General features: G+C 32.3%; 1 protein-coding gene across 1 annotated transcript in view; it reads right to left on the bottom strand.

Annotated features, from left to right (window-relative positions):
* Window positions 1–237: 237 nt before the first annotated feature.
* Window positions 238–23,481, bottom strand: part of LOC145278333 (plasmanylethanolamine desaturase 1-like) — a 92,196-nt gene continuing 68,952 nt past the window's right edge. The window contains exons 2-6 of the mRNA XM_080130628.1: window positions 12,867–12,986; window positions 11,116–11,207; window positions 5,474–5,692; window positions 2,993–3,300; window positions 238–836 (exon numbers count right to left, since the gene is read on the bottom strand). Of these exons, the coding sequence (XP_079986754.1) occupies window positions 3,040–3,300; window positions 5,474–5,692; window positions 11,116–11,207; window positions 12,867–12,986 (692 nt within the window). The 3' untranslated portion in view covers window positions 238–836; window positions 2,993–3,039. The remainder of the gene's footprint in view (window positions 837–2,992; window positions 3,301–5,473; window positions 5,693–11,115; window positions 11,208–12,866; window positions 12,987–23,481) is intronic.

Genomic DNA, 23,481 nt, shown 5'->3' with positions numbered 1-23,481 from the left:
AAGACAACGTATCAAATTCAAGAATGTTCTATCAGATAATGCATGCATGTAATTATATAAATATAACAATAGTAAATTGGTTTAATGCTAACACTTTACTGCAGTTTCAGGATACATCCCAATCATCACAAATATATTATAATTCTTGTGGTTTTTATAAATTTGAATATAAATTCCAATAAACTATAACACATTTTTTTACCCCCCCCATCCCAACGTAAACAGTGTGACACCAGATTTCTGATTTTTTTTTTTCAATTACAAAGACAACACATGCATGACGCGGTAATATTCATAGTTATATTTCAACATATAAAAACCATTAGAACTTTAGCAATATATTTCTGAGGATTGGAATAAAACTTTATCAGAAACATTACCGAACCCTTTAGTCTACCGTCTTGGACAGGCTCTGTTCCGATTTTGTCAAGTTTTCATGTTATATAAAAGCTCTCAAGAAGCAGTTGGTTTTTACAGTGTGTTTACATGTTGGTTTCCTAAATTCTGTACATTTTTATCATGGTTGAAAATGTTTTTGTTTTTTTTTTTGATTTTGGACAACTAGGTAGCAATAGAAAAAAAGACTTTGAAATTATTTGGGTTTTCTAATTGGTTTCTTAAAGGAGGCAGGCATTTGATAAATGTGCACTTGATGTCATCTTTATTTAGAGATGAGGATGCTGGTGTGACATGATGGGTTATTAACAGTAAATCTATTGGAACATTACAAAAAGATGACAATCATCCTGCAGTCATTTCCTCCTCACGAGCCAAAAGTCTTTTTGAGGAAAAAAAAAAAAAAAAAAAAAAAATGGCTTGAACCCAGACAGATGTTTCTGCAAAGAAAAAGATTGGAAAACAAAAATAAAAACTTGAGAAATTTGAATGTAAGAAAATAAATTTAATTTATTGGATTTATGCATTTATTCAAGAGATTTTTTTTTTTGAAAAAAGACATTTAAAAAAAAAAAAAAATGTTGATCCTTATCCAAAATTCCCTCCAATCTAAAAACAAAAATATAGAAAAATCTGTAAAATGTGCATACCGTGACGAAGCAAAAAATATCATATTCCAAAAGTTACATAAATTGATCAAGTAATTTTATTTTTTAAATAAGATAACTTTAAGTGATTAATGGAAATTCATAGGCATTATAACAAAAATCTTACAAATTTGAATTGTCCAGTTATCTCCCATCGTTCAGACTGTTTTCAAAAATGGCACCACAAGGCAGTAACTCCTTGGTTATTCATAAAATTTGATTTTTTTTACAAATAAAACCACTGAATCAATTTAAGTGATTTTTGGAATATGATATTTTCATTTCGTCACAGATTTTTCTTTATCTTTGTTTTTTAATATAGGAAGAATTCTAGACAAGAACCAATGCATCCGCTGAATTTGTATGTTTATCCATAAAGATGATATTTAAAATAGACAATAGCATTTTCATTGATTTATCACATTGAAACTCCATCATTGTGTCAATATATTGAACCACTTTCGAATTATCTCTCTCTTGAATTATACAAGCAATGAGTGAGAATGACTCTTCAAAATTGAAATGCAAAATAAATTCAAACATTTATGATGCAAGATTCAAACTTGAAGTTTGATCCTTTTCTTGGTTGAAGGCGAGCCAACATATCTGATAGGCTTTCTGTTTTTATGATGCTGATGCTACCTGATCAAATCTTGCTTTTGTGCACTAAAACAAAACTCCCAGACAATTGATCATTTCAGAACAATCTCTTCCTACTGGTCGTAGCATTTCTGTGATTACAATACCACCTATCAATCCATGTTTTGACTGTGTGTATTATGTTAGGGATTATGTAATGTTCACAACCTTTTATGGATCATTTGTATTTGAAAACCTTTGGTACTTCTATAGAAATTCGGACTGTGCTATTTTTTTTTGATAGGAGTTTAAAGTTAAACTCAATTTTTATGGCACCTTTCATTTATATTGTAAGGTAAAAACACAGAATAGTTACAAAACACTCTTCCCTCTCAATGTTAAAAATGTGTTCGTAAATTCTTTCAGCAGGGTCCATATTCTGCATACTAAATACCAAACCTCCTACGCAAGGCATATATATATATATATATATATATATATATATATACACACACACATATATACACATACTTCAGAATAAAATTATCTAACCATTGCCAGGGGTGCTGCAAGGAAGGTGGGCTCTCTCTACCGTGCTAGAAAACTACTAACACCCGAAAGTACCTCTATAAGGCCACCATTCGGCCATATATGGAGTATTGCTGTCATATTTAGGCTGGTGCATCTGCTACTAGTCTCTCGCTCCTTAACAAGGTTCAAAAGAGAGTCGCAAATCTGATAGGCCCTGAAGTGGTATCTAAGCTTCAGCCTCTGTCCCATCCACGAAATGTTGCATCCCTCTGCCTGTTCTACAAGTATTTTAATGGTGAATGCTCTGACGAACTGCAAGCACCTGTGCCCCCACGACGTGAACACCCTTGACAAACCCGACAGGCTGCTAAATCCCACTCCTACACTGTAGAGATCCCTAGATGTAAAAGATATTTCTGCTCCAGTCCAGTAGTTTCTTCCCCAGAACTGCTAGATTTTGGAATTCCATTCCAGGTCCTTGCTTCCCCAACTGTACTGACGTGCAGAAGTTCAAGTGCAATGTGAACCGACATCTTGCTGCCTAAATCTCTACATAGTACCCCAGTAGTTGTTGCCCCTGATAGTAGCCCCCTACACCAAAGTGACAATGTGCCTTGTTTGGGGTGAAAATGTAATTAAAAAAAAAAAAGTGGCATTATGCCTTGTTTGGGATGAACAAGAGTCTAAATAAATAAATGAATGAACTTTACTTTATGTTGTAAGAGAATGTCGAGACATAAAGAATATTTTTTGAGTTAGATCCATCATTTAAAAGAAAATCCAATTTTGAAAAAAAAACAAACAAAATCAAACAAAGAATATCATGTTAATGTTTTCACCTGAAATTCTTTTTCTCTCTTCAGGTGAAAGAATTCTGAAATCAAAGTCAATCAACTTTCTTGGCCCATTTCATGTCATCATCACGTGGTTTATAGCCTGTCGCCTTCTCGATGAGATACTCCAGAATGGTCCAGAAATGGATTTTCTCTAATGTGTAATTCAGCCAACCAGTTGTAATGCAGAAATAGGTTTCATGTGGGGCGACATGATGGATACGATGATGTTTGCAGGGCAAAATAATGTGATACTTTTGAAGCAATTTTATGTACCAAGGTAAACCAAAGTAAGTGTGTGACCATTTATGGAACTAAAAAGAAAAGAAACAAGAAATGAATTTAAAACAAAAATAGTTTTAGTTGTAAATCCATTTCAAATTTGTTAGAATTTGAACAAAAAAGTTTACAACAAGAAAAACAAATCTGGAAATTATGACATTTAGCCAAATGTTTATTAATGTTTGGAAAATGCTCAAAAAGATTTACTGACAGTTGTATTAAAATGTTCAGGGAAAATAAATACGAAATGAAAAGGAAAAATGAAAAGGAAAGAAAAGAAACAGGGGAAAAAAAAAAAAAAAACGGGAAACAGAATAGAAACAGAAAAAGGAAACAAATGGGAAAAGGAAACAGAAACGGGAAAAGGAAACAGAAAGAAACAGAAAAAGGAAACAGAAAGAAATGGAAGAAGGAAACAAAGAAAAACGAAAAAAAAAAAAAATTATCTGCAAATTCTAGTTATATGATTTTGAAATGTTTCTATTTTAAGCAGCAAATGTCCAATTTATGCGTTCCAGGTCAAAAGAAATTCTAGCTTGAACATGATAGAAGACTCTTCTTGAAGTCAATCATACTTTTTCTCAAAGCCATCATAGTTTTATTTGGTGTGTGTAACCACATACTCTCTTCCTTGACAACAATTGCTGATCTCAATGCTGTTTCTATAGTCTTCTATTTCGGCTTCTCTTCTGTCAATGTCTGCCAAGGGGGAGTACAGTATTTCACAAGCATGAATAAAAAAAAAATGCAAGAGAAAATACAGAAAAGACAAACTCTGACACATTCTTTATATTTCAGTTGTACTCTGGGCGTGTGTGACATCATCAAGCTTATAAATGCTAACGTTCGCATCTAAGTTTACCGTAAGTTGATGCCAGCTCATCTTGATCTGCTCCAAGCCATAACCTGCGTTCAACCGTCTCCAATTGGAAACGGTCTGGAAACTGTTCCAAAACTAACTCTAAATATATCAACCTCAATGTTCTTTCTTTTGTCCTAGTCACTTTTCACATCTTGATTAATAATCCTATTTCATATTTATTTTGTATTCCTTGTTGAACAACTTCTTCTCCAATTCAACTTCTTATATTTTTGTTCTAATGATAAACTGAATTTTTTTTCTTTTGTTTTCACTTCCTAACACATTTTTTTTTTTTGGGGGGGGGGGGGGTCAATAGTATCACACATGTTAAATAGCTAATCGACTATTAGTGGATAATATTTTGTGCCAAAGGTATACAAAATTTTGTACTTGTTTAATGGTACTGCAGTTGATAGTGAGAATAAGATTGCCATGTAGATTGGTCATCATACATTTTGTTTTTTGTTGTCACACTAATATACTAAAAGCCCGAAACAAACTCAAAAGTCAATTACATTCAATAGTAAACTGTTCATATAGTATTCGTTGATTTCATGAAGAGTTTTGATAGCATAAAGTTATCAACTGTGGAACATCCGTGAGCCAACAAATATAAGCACATAATACATTCAGATCCTAAAACCTATGACGATTCCACTGCACAAAGACTGATCTTGTAATCAGCAGGTCATTTGAAATTTTTTAAAGGAATCAAGCAAGGAGACATTCTTTCAGCATTGCTCTTCTGCATTTCTAATAGCCACATGCATGTCAGAGTTCACTAACGATGCCCAACTAATTTCAAATTTCAATTGTGCTGATGACATTGTGCGAACAATTCTCAAACAATTTAATTTTAAATAAAGAAAAAAAATATATAAATTAAAAATTTTTAAAAAATTTTTTAAATTAAAATAAAACAAGGATAAGCAAAAAGAAAAGGAAAAAAAGGAAAAATAAAGAGGAAAATAAAAAATCGAAAAGAAAAAAAAAACTAAAAATAAAAGAAAATAAAAAGAAAAAAGAAATAAAAAGAGAAAGGAATAAATAAAAAAGAAAAAGAAAGAAATAAAAGGAAAAAGAAAAAGAAAAGAAATAAAAATAAAAAGGAAAAAAAAGGAAAGGAAAAAAGGAAAGGAAAAAAAAGGAAAGGAAAAAAAGGAAAGGAAAAAAAGGAAAGGAAAAAAAGGAAAGGAAAAAAAAAAAAAAAAAAGGAGGCCTATTTAATTCCTTCAATTCTACCTTAAAATGCTTCAATGTTATTGGCGAAAAAGGAAAGAAAAATATTTGGGCTTTTTTCATAAAATCCAAACAGATTAATCCAACAGAACAACAAATCTTACCTGATTTGTCATGCTAACAAATATTGCAAGTAAAAATATATAACATTCCCAGTTGTAAGTGTCTCTTATTTGGTCATTGGTGAAATAGCAAAACTTATACGAAGAGTATAACATGAAAGGAATTGTGACGGCAAATGTGTCACCATTGGTTTCAATAAAATCATGTCTGGTGATTGATGTTGGGTCAATATGATGCTCTCGGAATGGGCGGATAAAGGCCTACAAAAGAACAGAAAGACATACAAATGCTATTAAGGGTTCTTCAAAAAACAAAATAAAGGATATCAAAGTCAAAGATTAATTACATTTTCTTTTTAATAGAATATTGTTTGATAAAATTCTGGTCTGAAAAATGAGAAGTCTACAAGTGATCCCATAATAATTAGATAATGTTATTGGTAGCAATCTAAATATTTTGAAGAATGAACCAGTCCTGTTGATGAATTCTGCCAAATCTCAGAAGTAGAGTAACCATATAAAACTTGACGATCACTTCTATCGATTCTCTTCAGTATCAGCAAGAAGGAAATAACTTGTTTTAAACTGTCAAGCTTTCAAAATGAGGTGAAAAATAATTTGAAATGAAACTTAAGATACACAAAACTGAGATGAATGATGTGTCTATTAGTATAAGAAATGTCTTGCAAACAAACGTGTTTGAAGCCAACTTATCTGACACTGTTTGTTTAAATAATACTGTTTGTTTAAATAACATTTATGAAAGAATTTTCGATTTAATATCACAGTGGTAGCTCCGTAGAAGTGTCCCGTATGTACTAAAACTATTTCAAAAGATGACACAAATTAAGCTTTTTCGCTTTTATCATATTAAAATTAAATACCTGGTGATTACTCTTACCCAATCAACTGTTTCTTCTTTAAAATATTAATTTAAAAGATAATTTAATACAATAGATAAGGGGAGATAATCTGTGGCAAGAGACAAGGGCGGTAATTTATTTATTAAAAGGTTATCAATTTATTAAAAAACAACAAAAAACAAAACTGACAATTCTATGAAGAGTCAAGATTTTTATTTAAATACTAGTGAGATACTCGACCTTACCCGGTCGTAAAATACGCTTAAATATATTTTAATTCATGCAGACTTCATATTTATTATTACAGAGCCAATTCTCTATTGGATATTATATAGTATAGCTTTCAAAAGTTTATAAGAAAAAGAAAATGACTTGGGTGATATCAAGTAGAATCGAAATCAAAACATTTAGGGTTCTAGCCGCATTCCCTACCATCTGAATTATCGATACATAAGATTTAAAATTGAACCACTTCAATGAATGACTTTGCACATGCACAAAAAGAAGTAACAATATGTCAACAAGTTGAAATGAACATTTTGCATTTCAACTTGTCCACATATTTCTGTGCGCATTATTCATCCAAACAAAGATTTTACTCATTATAAACCATCCTTGGTGTATGATTACTATTTCCTGTTAATTTCAGTGTTATGCGGCCAGTAGTTTAAGAGTTTATCGATTAAATAGTTACATACAGACACACAAATACATTATATTATTCATACAAATTAACAACAAATTAAAATATAGCTATCCGATCATTACAATGAGCTAAAAAATAAATAAAAAAATAAAATAAAATAAATAAATAAATAAAAAAGGGAATAAGAAACTCTAAGAGAGCAGAATACTAATTTCAGCGTTCATAGTATGTGCTGAAGAGGATATGTCATAAGGCAGAGAAGATGATGTCTTTACATGAGATATTCTAAGTAGCAAATAGACAAACCAAATTCATTCTGGAATGCTTATATCAAACCTCTTCACTACTTCAATTCCGTTACTGTTGCATAGACCATACCCGAACATATATTTGTCAATTCAAATTATGAACAGGACCATCTATACTCTGATTCATGTGAGAAGATGTAATAAGCTCACTAGGAGTTAAGGAACCACAGTCTTTTTCAAGACATCTCTTAAAAGATTGTTGCTCTGCTGAGCATGATATCTGAAGTACTCTACACATCTAGTCTCCATATTGTTAGCGAGAAGATGAGGAACTTAAAAAAAATAAAAAATAAAAGACAAAAATATTGAAGCTCCTCAAAATTTAATTGAAGATTGGCAAATAACAATCAGATATCTATGTCGATAGACATTTCCTATGGGTCGGTAAATTAAGTTCTTCATAATTTGGGATTTAGCAAGCTTTCAGCTTACCGATGGGTTCCAAAAGTGTTTCAGCCTGATCAACAGAATCTCCGAAATGATCGCGCTTCAGTATTATTAAACCAAACTGAAAAACAATTTCTGGTGAAAATGATCAATTGAGATGAAACTTGGACACGCTAGTATGATACAGAGTCCAGAAAAAAAAACAAAAAAACAGTAAAAACAACTGCTCTCATACGACTCTTCAGGATCGATCAAGTTTCAATCTCATAGTGATGAACATGTTTTTCTGGGATTCATTCATAAATTAGCTTGAAAATCCAAGAACAGTAACAGAAGTTTACTATGTTGAGGTTTTAAAGAAGTTAAAGGATGCTTGGATAAAAAAAAAAAAAAAAACGAACAGGAAACTTTATGGTGGGGTAATTTCATCATGACGATGACGATGCATTCTTCAAGGATTGCATGAAATAGATTTGAGAATTTCTATGGGAAGTGCTTCCTCACCCACCATATCATACATATTTAACATCATCAGACTTCTTTCTTTTCTAAAACTCAAAAGGAACCCATTTTTATGACATAGATGAAGTAAAACGCTACAACTACTCCAGAATTCTTCAAATATCCCCAGAAGCGCATTGATCTAAATGGCAACTATATCAAAAAATAAGCTCATGTATATATGACGATTTTGTCGAATAAATTAATTTCTTTGAAAATTTCAAAATTTTTGGTCCACTCTCGTGTAATATATATATATGATGAACATTCCAAAAAGCACTGTGTGTGAGAGTTTGTTCCCTATGGACTCGAAAATGGCTGGGCTGATTTTTACAAAGGTACTTTATGTGCCTGGCAGTGTTCTTAGATAGGTTTTGTATCGGAATGACTTCAATAATTATTGATAATTGAATAATTCAATAAAAGAAGGAACAGGCAATTTTGACCAAAGTTAACACCTTACACAGCCTAACATCACAAGTGCATTTGAGAAGCTTTATTAGCACACAAGCCAAAAGACTGACATAAAATCAACAGTAGACTCTTTGATATGACAGGGGTGCATTCAAAATGAATGTTTCTGTTTAGAGCACAACTGCACCATGATATTTGACATTTTCATTTTTAAATCTAAATTCAAGCTATATATATATATATATATATATATATATATATATATAAATATAATTTCATAAAATCAACAGTAGGTTCTCTACAGTGCAATGTAGATTACAATGTATTATGGACTAAGTCACTGAGGAGAGGCATGTGAAGCTTCCTCCCAGTGCATCACAATGGGTCTCTAACTAGAGCAGGCAATTAATCAATTTGATTGAAAAATGGGCAATGTCATGTCTCCCTGTTAGTGTGTGTGTGTGTGTGTGTGTGTGTGTATATATATATATATATATATATATATATATATATATATATATAAAATGAGGGCCTTCCAAAAGTAATGCTTTCTATTTTATTCTATGTAGAAAAATAAATTCTGGAGCACAAAGGCAACTTGTTTTAATGGCACCAGTCATGTCTTTGTAGGTCTTGAACTTTTTAAGTTAAAAAATAGGCAGCTTTACTTTTGGAACAACTCTTGTATAATTAATGAAAATTTTATTTTTTATTAAAAATAACATTTTTTTTTTTTTTTTTTTTCAATTTATTAGTGAGAAAAAATGTATGAAGCAAAATCATGTAACAAACAAACAAATAAAACGTAAATAAATTGTTGCTTTTTAACATAACTTTGGTATATTTACATTTTACCTCATTGTTTTAAGGAATTTCTATATAAACGAACTTAAATCAACACCATTTGATGAACGCTTTTGATAATACATCTATAATTGTGCAGCCAATTACTTTTATGGTGTGGCTGTAGTCTTCCGTGCACTTTTGTTATCGAAACTTGTAATTGTAGCAGAACTGGGATGAAAAAAATATTAGAATTGTTCCATCACCAATATATATTTTTAATGTTTCTTAATATATACTTTCTTTGTTTTAAATCTGAATGTTATTAAACCAACTTTTATACTTTGTATTTTCTCTCCATTATATCTTCTTTTCTTATTGAGCTGATGATATAAAGTTATCTCATTTTTTTTATTCCTGATCTTTTATTTAATATATATGATAGTAGACGGAAAAATAGTTAAGATCTGCCGTATGGAGAGTTCTATTTCTTCATTTCAAAACATATACAAGTTGCAAGGAAAAACTCAATGAAAGGCATTTGTAGTAGTCATGAATAGTTGACGAGAAAAAAAAAGTTGTCAATCTAATATATCCCACTTTATCAACTAAACTCCAACCCCTGTCCCATGTTGCATCCCTGTGCCTGTTTTACAAATTTTTTTAATGTGTTCTGATGAACTCGTTTCACTTGTACCCTCTCGACCTACATATCCCCGACAAACCTGCTTAGCAATAAGATCTCACCTCTTCACTGTTGATATCCCTGAATGCCAGAAAGCTTTCTATTCTAATAGTTTCTTCCCTCGAACAGCTAGACTTTGGAATTCTCTTTCTGTTGCCTGTTTTGCTGGCTGTACTGATATGCAGAAGTTTAAATGTAAACTAAACAAATATCTTGTTAATCTTTCCTAGACATGGCCCCAAATAGTTGCCCCTTACGTCCAAGTGGCGATATGCTTTGTAAGGGGTGAACATAAGTAAAAAAAAAAAAAAAGAAAAAAAAGAAAAAAAAAAAAAAGAAAAAAGAAAAAAAAAAGACTATAGTTAGGAATTTAATCTTAAGAATACCAGCTATTATTTTGGAAAATTTATACAATCAATTTATAACAGCGCAAACCTAAACAAGAGAAAAAAAAATTATAAAAATATTTTTCCTATCTTTTTCATTAGATTATTTCCCTCATTCTATGCCATGCACACCATTTTTTTTGTTTTGAGACAATGAATGTTTTTGTTAATAGACTTTATTTTGCACGAGTGAATGAGTAGAACTTGATAAAAGAATGAAGGAAGGAGAGCTCCATTATTCAATAAGACAGGCAGAATTATTTCCCCTAAGACACATGGCTGCCTTCAGCAAAGGTAAAGATTTATAGATAACACAGAAATATGACTTAACTCTTCATGCGTTAGAATTTTTATACAATTAAAACATGAATAAAATAAATCTATCAATTGTAGTCAAGGGACTCCCAAAAGCTCCTCTTTTCATTAGCTACTACACTGAAATCTAGGGGAGATCACCACTCCTGGATTGACCCATCTCCCCACTTACCTTTGATCTTTACTTTGTAATGCCGAGTGCTTAGAGGTATTAAATATCTGTTTTTGAGTCTTTTGTATGCTTTTGCCTAGGATTGCCCTTCCAGTTCATTAGTGAACACAGTAACTATTACGCCAAATTATACAATCAGAAGTTTCGGTTAATTTAAAAAAAAAATTAAAAAAAAGATTTGAATATTAAATTAGAATTTTCAAAGAAAAGAAGAATGCACTTACTTTTCCAATAATGGGTAATTGTACACTTCCCCAGGAATCTGCACACCAGTGTACCAGACCACTGGCAAAGTCGGCTGTCAATATGCCAAAAACTGAGGAAGGAAAAGAATGAAGACGATCTTATTATTTCAGGAGATTTTGGCCTACATTCAAGGCATTTGGAACATAATTTACTTCTTTCTTGTAAAAAGAAGACAAATTACTTTCAAAAAAGATCAGCCGATAACTTATCACTTAAAACGAAAGAAAAAAAAGTTTAGTTTTTTTTGTAGATTTTAAAAGTACAGGGCTTTAGATTGTAACATTAAGTTAGCAAAACATGCTTTTGGTTGGTAAGCATAGGCGGTTAGGAAGTGTGATTGACAAGGCTTAACCACAGGGTCAACACAACCAGATATATGATAGCAAGTCACATGATTAGATAGATTTGGACATAAGTCGTGACTCATTAGTAAATGTTAAAAAAAAAAAATGATCACTGATGTTTTTGCCCTATTCAATTTCAATTATTCAGTAAATTTTTTACTTTTAGATTATTTATTAGCAGACATGTACAACTCTAAAATTGCTTATAATTAAAAAAAAATTTTTTTCTTTTTAAAATTCTTGAAATCAAGCATCGAGTTTTTTTTCAATAATTAAAGATTATTTTAAATATTAAGTGAGGGGGGGGGAAGAAAGCTTTGCAGTTTCATATAAAATGAGCTTTTTATTTCATTTTTTTGTTATTTAGCTAAAAAAAAAAAAAAAAAAAAAAAAAAATATCTATATTTTTCAGAATTTATAGATAAGACCTAAGAAATTTACATAGCAAATGAAAACTCCTTCCAAAAATTGGATGGTAAGCTTTTCAAATTTTCTTAATAAATCTGAAGATTTGTTTCACAAAAATTAGACAATGATTTTTAAAAGCTGAAGAAATGCTTCAACAATAAAATAACTACAATCACATCAGCACAAAGATTTCCATAAAATGACTGAACTAATGTTGATCTAGGACTTTGGTAAGACCAGGTATTATACCTAACAAAAAATTCCTTCAAAGCAATCTACAAAACAACCTTATATACAAATTGAATTTTGGCATAAAATGACTCAACGATGGTCAACATAATGTAAAAAACAGTGATAATTTGCTTATGAATAATTCTTTAAAAAATTTCAGAAAAAACTTTTTTATATTCTGAAAAACTGCTAAAAAAATTTTCAGAATAGAAATTTAGAAAGGAGGAGGGAATGCTGTACATGTCAAGAGAAAGAGAAAAGGATGAGGAGGAGGTGAGAAGGAGAAAAGGAAAAGAAGGGGAAACAGAGGAGGAAAAAGAAGAGAGGAAAAGAAATTTTAGTTAATTTTTGTATTTATAGAGACTTTAGCAAAACATGTTACAAATGTTTTTTTGCCCCTTTTTTATACCAGCTGATGTTCGTTTGATAACCGACTTGATCCATCAGAATCCCTATCTGAGATGGAGGTATGATTCAGCTTAGTCCTAGGAAGTGCCCCCTCGCCGTAATCATTTTTTTGTCACTGGAGAATGCAGACAGAGCCGTTCTCGGATATTTTTGTACCCAATCAGAGAATTATTTGGAGGAGCTGGTTTATTCCACCTTCCGACTGAGTGACATTTTGGTTCTGATGGCAAGCAACATAAATAGAGTTGTGAATGCTCTTCACAAAATGAGGCCGTAAGCAAAGGCATCTGTGAGATTGAGAGATTACTGCAATGGAGAAAAAAAAAGTTTGAACTTACTTGAAGATAAAGCAATGAAGTATAAATTATCAACTCTGAAGTATTTGACCAAATTAACAAAGTTGAAGATGAACAAGCAGATGGCAACCAGCATAGAAATTATTTCTTGAATTCGTTTGCCTGAAAAAAAAAAAAAAAATTTTAATTAAACAAGGAAACAAATCTGAGGTGGTGGTCATAAAAATCAATGAAAAGTGAAATTGAAAAAATTAAACATTTCTACAAGTTGCTCTCTCTCAATCAGCCAAGTCAATTAATTTCAGTTTTTAAATCTTATTTTTTAATATGTCATTGCTACAAGAGTGTGGACAGCTGAAATAGTCAGATTGAATCTCACTTTTACGGTAGGCAGGTATTGTGAGAGTCATGCGTATTGTTCACTTCTTTCTTTTCTTTGTGGGGAGTTTTTCCCTAATAAGCAGCTGGAATCTTATTTCAATGATTCAATGACTCGTTGGATCATCCATTGAACTTGAGTTAGAATGTTTGAATCTGGGAAAAAGTGAAAGTGCTTGTGCAGAATAGTGGATTTTGAGACAAATGTATTTCAGGTGAAAACATTCAGTATTTATGCATATCAAACATTCAGTCATGTCAAAATTAGTATAAATTTAAAAAATTATAAAAATGATCCAATAAAAGATATGCTAAATCCAGTTTTTACAAAAAATCATGCACAATAATGGTCCAACATTTTGTATTTTAAAAATGGTAGATTGTCAAATGGATAGATTACAATTACTTCCCCTGGATTTTGAAACCATTTCCACATGAAAACATGATAAAACTTGATACATTAAATAATCCACTTAACAATTTTCGATTTCTGAAAATACTGAACACGCCATTAATGATGTTTATGCAGAGAAGGTACTCTGCTACTTTATCGATTGTATTTTTTAGGTTTAATTAAAGTTTTATGGTAAGTTTTGTTAGGTAAATTGTTAGGTGAAAGTACAGAATAGTTACAAAACATTCACCTCTTCCTATGTTAAGAATTGATTTTTAAATAATAAAGATATTACTTCTACATAACTTCTCTGCACAAGAACATTTTATCATATGTGTTCATATAATCATACTGTATGTTTTTGGGGGAGGTTTCATCTATATATATAAAAGCGAAAATGTGTTGTGTGTGTGTGTGTGTGTGTATGCTTTTTTTGTATGTCTGGCAAAGACTTTTTTTGCAGAGGAGAGGGGGGCGAGCACACTAATTCTTACAGCTTTTTATATACTCCCTAGATTATAATATCTCCAATTTACAAAACAAGATCGTGTCTATCTTTTATTTGAGCGACTTTTATATGCTATTTTCGCGCTATTCCTTACTATCTGCGTGTTTGTTTGGCTTTTTCCTATAAAAAAGCAAAACTGAATTTGGAGAAAATGTATCGCCCTGGCACTCGTGCAGGGACGTCCAGAAAGCAATGAGCTTTGATCAATGCGGGGAAAACTGTGGCTACCGGGAGTAACTGGTTGACTGGTTGTTTCTGTTTTACGGCATATCAACCCTTTTCAGGTTATTTAATGCCAAATCCAAAGATTTTGAAAAAAAAAATTTTAATAGAATATATTTGTTTATTTTAAGTCGGTTTCTATTTAACCCATAGTTGTGACCCTAACAGGTATTAACCACTCCGGGTCAGAGTGGACTTAGTAGCAATGGCAATTAAAGGGTGTCTCCACACTCCCCAAAGCATGCAAGCTGAGGCCTCATTATCGGATATAGTTTAAGGTCATATCCAGGACCTACCGAGAGTAAGAAGAAGTCCGATGCACATGATAACATAACGTCACTTCCTGATTAATTTGTCGGTATAGACAGCTCCCAGTATTCAACCACGTGGTCAGGCTAACAGGCATAAAAAATATAGCTACCAATGCGTTACCGATTGTCCATGTATGTTCTAAAGAGAAAGAACAATTCTCCATTCGGATAATTATTATAATTGCACATTTGGGATAATTTTAATCAAAATATCATAAGTGAACACGTGTTTGAACTTATTTTTATCGGAGAAAGTCGAATATTTCATTTTATTTTTTTTTTCCTGCAAAACAAACAATCTTTATATAATATTTTTCAGTCTGTTCTTTTAATAATAAATAAAACTTTTCACTGAATATTTTCAAATATTTTAAAGTTAGCATTTTTCACAGCAGTTTATTTATTTATTTTTTGCACATTGGGATAATTTTAATCTAACAAAATATAAGTGAACTAGTTTTTGAACCTTTAATTTCTATTGGAGAAAGTCGAATATTTCATTTTATTTATTTATTTTTTCCTGAAAAACAAACAATTTTTATATATTTTTCAGTCCGCTCTTTTAATAATAAATAAAACTTTTCACTGAGTATTTCGAAATATTTTAAAGTTAGCATTTTTCACAGCAGTTTATTTATTTATTTTTTGCACATTGGGATAATTTTAATCTAACAAAATTTAAGTGAACTAGTTTTTGAACCTTTAATTTCTATTGGAGAAAGTCGAATATTTCATTTTATTTATTTATTTTTTCCTGAAAAACAAACAATTTTTATATATTTTTCAGTCCGCTCTTTTAATAATAAATAAAACTTTTCACTGAGTATTTCGAAATATTTTAAAGTTAGCATTTTTCACAGCAATGTTTTTTTTTTTTTAACGATCAGTGAATTTTCAATATTTTAGCACCGGGCGTAATTTATTTCTTTGAAATATATTTAAAACTTCAAGTTTTTGTTTTTTTATAACATTTTAACTGTGAATAATTTACATGACAGGTTTGTATTACTATATACATAGATTCGAAAAAGTTGTCAAAAAACAAATATAACAAATAAATGTTATCAAAGGCAAGATAAGTTACTTTTCTACCAAACATGGCAACATTTTTCTTTTTAAAATATATCGATAAACATTGTATGATTTTCGAAGCGAAAACACGTTTTAAAGGGAGTAAAACCACTAAAAACCTTTCCAGTGTTATTTAAGCCATTTTTCACGTAACGTTCATTTTTCTGTTTTTTTTTTTTTTTACTTCACTTATCCACCCCCGACCACACACCCAAAAACACCCGGGTACCCACCAAATTTTTTAATTTTAATATCGAAACAGGCTAAATAAGCCTGTTTCGATATTTAAATTTAAAAATTTGGTGGGTACCATTTTTCACATGTTTTTTTTTAATGGTTTTAACGTTCGTTTTTCTGTTTTCTTTTTTTGATTTTTACATTTAACATCGTTCGTTTGCCTTACGTTAGTTTTTTTTTTTTTTCGATGTTTCATTAACAAGCACACACACCTCCAAACACCCGGGCAACGCCGGGTGCTTCCCGCTAGTTTATAATATAAATCTCACTTGTCTGTTTTAATGTATGTATGTCTGCCTAAAGCTTTTGGCAGAGGCGATGGATTTTCACAAGATCAGTATCGTTTTGAAGCTTGACCCTTTGGATAACAAATATTGAAAAATTGGCTAAAAACATGTATTTCTTCACCCTCAACTGGGCACTTTTCTACAAACAAGGGGTTACTTTTTTTTCACCGATAGTTTTTAAAGTCATCCCCGCTTTTCGATTGACTAGCCTTAATTTAAACCTACGCCACTTCTGGTTTGACGATAGACGCAACGGCAAATACATCACATTTTTTTTCATGTTTTTTTCCTCCTTCGCGATACGGGTTTGAGCCTGCCTACTACTGCATTTTTTTTTTTTTTTTTGCTTAACACACACCGCCAAACACCTGGGCAATGCCGGGCACCCAGGCTAGTTGATTTATAAAAATTATTTTATTCAAAAGATTTTTCTTTTATCTATTTCACAAAAAACAGTATTTATACTATTCTGTAATTTCACATAAAACTTCAGTGAACAAAAATACAGTTAACAAATAAAGTTTGTTGTGTAGTAGTATACTAGTTTTGTATTCAATTTACTTTCAGTCACATTCCATTTTGTTTGTGTAGGCGGAAAGTGTTAACATTATCATATATAATTTTTTTTACTTCATTCGTAAGTTTATATATATATGTTTCATTTTCTCAATCTTATATATTGATTTGTTAATAGTTAAGATAGTCCCCTCCCTCATTCATGTTAAGAACGACGATCTACGTAATAAGATTATCAGTTCATCACAGACACTTAAAAGATTATTTATTAAGCCATTCTTAACATAGGCAGTTTCACCCAACAATTATCAAACCACAAGAGTAGTTGGGAGTTATTCCATTATGCACCATCATCATCATCATCATCATCGTTGTTGTAAGTGATGATTTTCGTCTTATTGCTGATACTTTTAGTTATATTTGGATTTTCTACATGATTCATGTTTTTTTACATGGAGGTCATCACTTATCAAGGCCCAGAAGCCACTCGGGGATAAGGGTTATTGTGTGTACAGTAATCAATGGGATAGTATCGTAGTAATAGTCAGTATTGGAGATTTGATAAAGTGTCATTACTTAAGGGGGGGGCGGTTCATCAGGAATTTGTTTGTGTTGGACTCGAAGACATCTAAGTTGAAGTCGAGAGGGAAACAGGCAAGCGTCAGAGAGTTCCACAGGCGTGCAGTTCTAAGAAAGAAGCTTTTTTCATGGAATCTACGTTTTGATTTAGGCACGGATAAAGAGTGGGGAAAATTATTGATAGTGGTTTCAGCTAGGCGGGTGTTTTTCGTGAAAGATTGGCAAGGGGGGGACCAGAGAATGGAGTTCAGACGTTGTTGTTATTTTGATTTATTATCATTGTTAGTAGTAGTATTTGTAGTAGTAGTAGTAGTAGTAGTAATAGTATTCTTTGTTCTATTATTACTATTCTTATTTGTACTATTCTCGATATTACTGTTACAGTTATTTGTATTGTTATCAATGTTATTCTTGTAATGGTTTCATTTATTACCCTTCTATTTAGTATTTTATTTCTTTTATTAGTTTATGGTACTATTTTATTGCTATGGTTAGTTTTATTAGTATCATTATGAATGTTGTTATATTTTCATTTGTATTATATTTTTCTCAGTATTACTATTATCAGTAACATTAGTAGTAATAAAATAGTAGTATTACAATTTCATCACTTAATCTAAGTTCCCAGACAATGCCAGGACACGGGTAAGCTAGTTTTATATAATTTTGATTCAGCCTCTATAGTTCAGACTATAATTAACCAAAGAGATATCTACCTTTATACGGAGTAACATGACTATCATACTAACTGCTAACCTAACATGTCACTACATACAATTCTTATTGTTAAAAGTTTTGCCCGTCGCACAAAAGTTTGACAACATTTTCATTTATAACAACATAGATTGAATGGACGTACCTTAATTGATTCATTTTTTAAATTTTTTATTCAGAACACCTCAATCTGGTGTAATCATTCTATCACTAAAAAGTTACTACTTATCCTCAAGTGGCCTTTAGCCTTGATAAAGGTTTTTTTTTTACATGGGGGTCATCACTTATCAAGGCCTGGAAGCCACTCAGGGATAAGGGTTATTGCGTGTACAGTAATCAATGAGATAGAATTGTAGTAATCATTAGTATTGGATATTTGATAGGGTGTCTTACTTAAGAGGGCGGTTTGTCAGGAGTTTGTTTATGTTGGATTTGAAGACATCCAAGTTGTAGTCAGGTGGGAAACAGACAAACGGAACAGAGTTCCACAGGCGTGCACTTCTGAGAAAGAAGCTTTGCTCATGGAATCTACGTTTGGATTTAGGCACAGATAAAGAGTGGGGAAAATTATTGACAGTAGTTTCAGTCAGACGGGTGTTTCTCGTGAAAGATTGGCGAGGGGGTGGATGAGAGATTGGAGCTCAGACGAGCACTTGCCATGGAAATAACGATAAAACAAGGATAGACTCGCAACGTCTCTTCTGTGGGAGAGAGGTTGCAGGGAAGAGAAAAGGGCATCCCCACTAAGCCACAAAGTCTATTTTGTACTCTGTCAAGGCAGGATAGGCTGTTTTTAGCAGCTCCTGCCCAGATATGGTAGCAGTATTCCATCCTTGGACGCACTTGGCTTTTATATAGATAGAGAATTGCATCAGTAGTGAGATATCTTCTGGAGCGGTAGAAGGATCCCACCATCTTTCCAACGACCTTGGCAACAGACTTGATGTACGTGTTCCATTTCAGATCAGGAGTAAAGGTCAAACCCAGAAGCTTGTCAAAACATGGAGCCTCCTCAAGACGCGAGCCATCCATTTCAATTGATGCCGGATGGGGATTTGGGAGATCATTGATGTAGATCAGGAAGAGAGTTGGACCCAGGATGGACCCCTGGGGGACTCCAGCATTAATACTGTGGGCCTCTGATTTCTGCCCATCAACCACTACTCTTATGAACCTATCAGAGAGAAATGATTTAATGATTGAGAAAACATTTCCAGTAATACCGTAGCTGGAAATCTTGTGAAGTAGGCCCTTATGCCATACCTTATCAAAGGCCTTCGATATGTCAAGAGCAATTGCCCTGGAAAGAAAACCTTTGTTAAGAGATTCACTAATCCTATGTAATATAACCGTTAGCACATCTGCTGTAGATCTTGCAGAGCGGAAACCATATTGTGCATCACTAAGAAGGTTGTTTCTGTTGAGGTGGTTGACTACTTCTTTATTTAATACTAGCAATCAGTGCCCGGCGTTGCCCAGGTGTTTTGAGGTTAATGCTGAGAAAAAAAAAAAAAAACGGTCAATTTTTTAAAACTTTGACCCCTATTATGACCTCTTAACATTTATTGTTTAGGGATCAAGTAAAGTTAATAAGTTAGATCCATGTCCAAGGAATCTATATCTAAAATATCACGTGTTTACTGTTTAGACCCAAAATTGTAGGAGTTTGGTAGAGTTCTCAAAGGTCAAATCGTTGAATATTGACCACTTAATCGCCAAATTTCTGTCGAAAACCTATCACATCGATTTTCCCAAATCTCAGTACCCTGTATATCAAATTTCGAATCTCTAGGCTTAAAATTGACAGAGTTTTAGCGTAGGGAAATGCACACAGACACACACAGACACTTAACATGTGTGTGGCATCCGTCAGTCGAAACGACTATGGATCAGCAGCGCCGTATTAAAATGTTGTTATAAACATAAACATCATATATATTAGGATAATAGTACGCCATATATATAACAAAAGACCATTATTTACTCAAGTGAAAGGAAAACCCGGGGGAACTTTACCCAAAAATAAATCTATATTTTTTTTTGTGTGTAATGATAGTCTTATAAGCGAGTAATTAATAATTCAGCCATCTTGATTCTTAACCAAACAGAAAGTTCAAGTAGGGGGAGTTCCCTTTTTTTTGATAGCGAGGCCAAATTTCGCGAATTTGGCCTTTTTTTAAAGCAGTTTGGCCTTCAAAATTTCTGTTTGGCCTTTTTCTTCACCGATGAAATCTGGAGACGCAACGGGAATTTTCGGCAAAGAAATGTTGTTACTATGCACATCTATGTAATGAAATACAATTTGTGGCAAAATTTCAGGAAAAACTAATGGATGGTTATCTCCCAATAGTCCGGACAATTCGCTAAATTATCTCGTCAAAACCTTAAATCTCGAATTTTTGTGCATTTTTTTTGGGGGGGAGGGGGGCTAATTTGGCATAATAGTGTCCATTTAATAGTATTATCTTGAAAAAATAAAAAAATAAGGAAAATTACCAAAAAAAACAAACAAGAACAACAAAAGTGTGCCGTATTTTTAAAAGTTTTATTGCGTTGTTTTTATTTGCTTTTTTTATTTCATCGGTGAAGAAAATGGCCAAACAGAAATTTTGAAGGCCAAACTGCTTTAAAAAAGGCCAAATTCGCGAAATTTGGCCTCGCTATAAAAAAAAAAAAGGGAAATCCCCCTACTTGAACTTTCTGTTTAATTTCGCTTGTAGCGTTGATTTTTTTCTTTTTTCGCTATAAAAAAATAACTACTTGATGAAATTACGTGATTTTTTCTGTAGGAAAACTTTATCCCATGACGAGTACGTACAATATATTTTTTTTTTTAAATATTTCCATTTTTTAATGTCAATGGAAAACTGCACAAGTACCCAAACCCGAAATGTAAAGACCACGAGTGAACGCGCGTTTTTTTTTTTTTTTAAGTTTAGTTTCATAATGGCGGCCGTGATGTCGGAGGTTCGATTGTTAGATTGTAAGTTAGTTTCGTATTTTTGTAATTTGTAAATCGCAAGTTAGGAAAAAATTAAACCCTTCCAAGATGGACAATAAATAAAGCCATAATATTTTACGGTAAGGTTAAGAGCCTACGAACCATAGTTTTTTAGGAGATGTGATTATTGGATTAACCAATCAGAAATCGTCTGTGGCACACACATCTGTTTTTATAGATATATAGATATAGATAGATAGATATAGATAGATATAGATATAGATAGATTCCAGCAACTTACTCATGACACACAGGAGACTTATTGGTCTGTACTTAGAGGGAGATGACTTTTCACCTGAATTCTTAAATACAGGGCATACTGATAAGGTTTTCCAGGGTGTTGGAAAGCACTTCTCCTTAAGGCAATGCTTAAACAGCTTTGTAAGTATGGGGGCAAGTTCTGGATGGAGTTCTTTCAGCACTATAACTGGAATGCCGTCAGGGCCAGTTGCTTTACTGGAATCAAGGTTCTTGATTAGCTTGGCGACCTCACGCACAGATATTTGTATGTTGCATAGCGTGTTATCTGTTATAGGACGAAATACAGGGAGTTGATGGCCATTGTCGCATAGGGTAGAATTAGCTGCAAAGTTCTTGGCAAATAGCCTGGCCTGGTCTGATGCTGATGAGATGACTTCAGGTCCATTGATGATGGTTGGAATAGAATGCACGCTTCTATTCAAGATCCTGTTTGCTATTTGCCAGAACTGGTGGGAACAGGTTAATAATGATGCAAAAGTCATCTCCCTCTAAGTACAGACCAATAAGTCTCCTGTATGTCATGAGTAAGTTGTTGGTATCTATATTAAATAAAGAAGCAGTCAACCACCTCAACAAAAACAACCTTCTTAGTGATGCATAATATGGTTTCAGTTTTATGATGAATATCTTGAGGATTGAATGAAATGAATAAAATAGGATAACTTAGGTCACTTTGACATATTTACGGACATTGAATGTAAAGATGACCATGTTGTATTCCTCAGGGAAGCAATCATGTAGCAAAGTATTCTACAGATATGTCCTTGAAAGAAACGCTACATGAAATTCTTAACCGAAATGAAACATTGTTAGAAAGTTTAAACAGCTACAAAGATGTGCATTCAAAAAGGCGAAAATTTTGATTTTCTTGAAAGATTGGTAGGTTTTAGTAAGGAAAGCACTTCAAAAAGAATAACCAATATCCTCTACATTTTGTACTTTTACGATTAGTAAGAAAAGAGAAGAGAAAAAAAAAAGATCTATCTTTCAGTGTGTGAGAGGTGAAAAGGAATAAGGTTGGAACATTTTCACTCACTTTGTCACTCTGCAGAGAATATCAAGCTAAAATAATTATATATCACACAATACCATGGGGCTGCTTCCCAGCTGACTATAACAATGCCATTTTCAAGTCCAATGAGTTCAATTGTTGAGCTGTTCTTGTTAAGCAGTTTTTGTTGAGCAGTTCACTTAAATAGTCAGTTTCTGATTAGTTACAACCATCGCTAGTAACCCCTTCAATGTGCCACTGTCTATATACAAACTCAATAACCTTTGTTCTTGGATGACCCCTGGGAGACTTAATAAGCAGTGATTCGTTTGTAAACAAATCTTGCCACAAACATAGTCAATGTCAGCTGAGGAGAAGTCTAGTTATAGATTGTGCAACGCTTGCTTTACTGTAAGCCTTTCAGGGTATATCCATTGTTTCTAGAGACAAGAGGCCAACAAAAGATTAATATCAAAATGTCTGACCAATCTGTTGATTAGGACTAAACATGACAGCATGACCAGAAAGAAATAAAAAAAAATTTAAAAAAAAAAAAAATATTTAAAAAATAAAGCAATGGAGAACTATTGTTGGGAGAGGGAACAGGATAAGGTATAAGCAGGAGAGTAAAAGAGGTGGACAGATTTAGGAAGCAATCATGGGCAAATTATGGGACTGCAAGTTTTTTTTTGTTTTTTTTTTGTATGGTATGCTTAATTTTACAAGGGAAGTGATATATCTAAAAATTTATTTTTTTAAATTTATTCTTTATGAAGTAAAAAAAAAAATCTAACAATTTGTAAATTTATGAATTTTAACTTAATCTTTGAATTAAAAAGTACTAAAATTAAATAATCAGATGATAAATATGCATGTGTAATTTGGAGTAAATAGTTTGAACAAAAATTTGATTTAGATTATGAAAAGGCTCAATTTTTATTTTTGATTCACAAATCAATTCAGTGATTTTTTTTTTTTTTTTTTTTTTACAAGGTGGTCACCACTTATCAAGGGCCGGAGACGTTCATTTTCCCCTTTTAATTATAAGGAGAGCATTAATGACATTGATATCAGTGATAACTGATACAAAGATTTCAGAGTCACCACTTAACAAGATTAAAAGCCACTCAAGGATAAGTGTTAACGAGATTGAAAACGAATCAAACAGAATTTGACTTCATAAGAGG

This window comes from Euprymna scolopes, chromosome 1 (genome assembly GCF_053919585.1).
Source record: "Euprymna scolopes isolate OS-2025 chromosome 1, ASM5391958v1, whole genome shotgun sequence".
Taxonomy (NCBI): Eukaryota; Metazoa; Mollusca; class Cephalopoda; order Sepiida; family Sepiolidae; genus Euprymna; species Euprymna scolopes.
The sequence above is the reverse complement of the archived record's forward strand: the minus strand, read 5'-3'. Positions and strand labels throughout refer to the sequence as shown.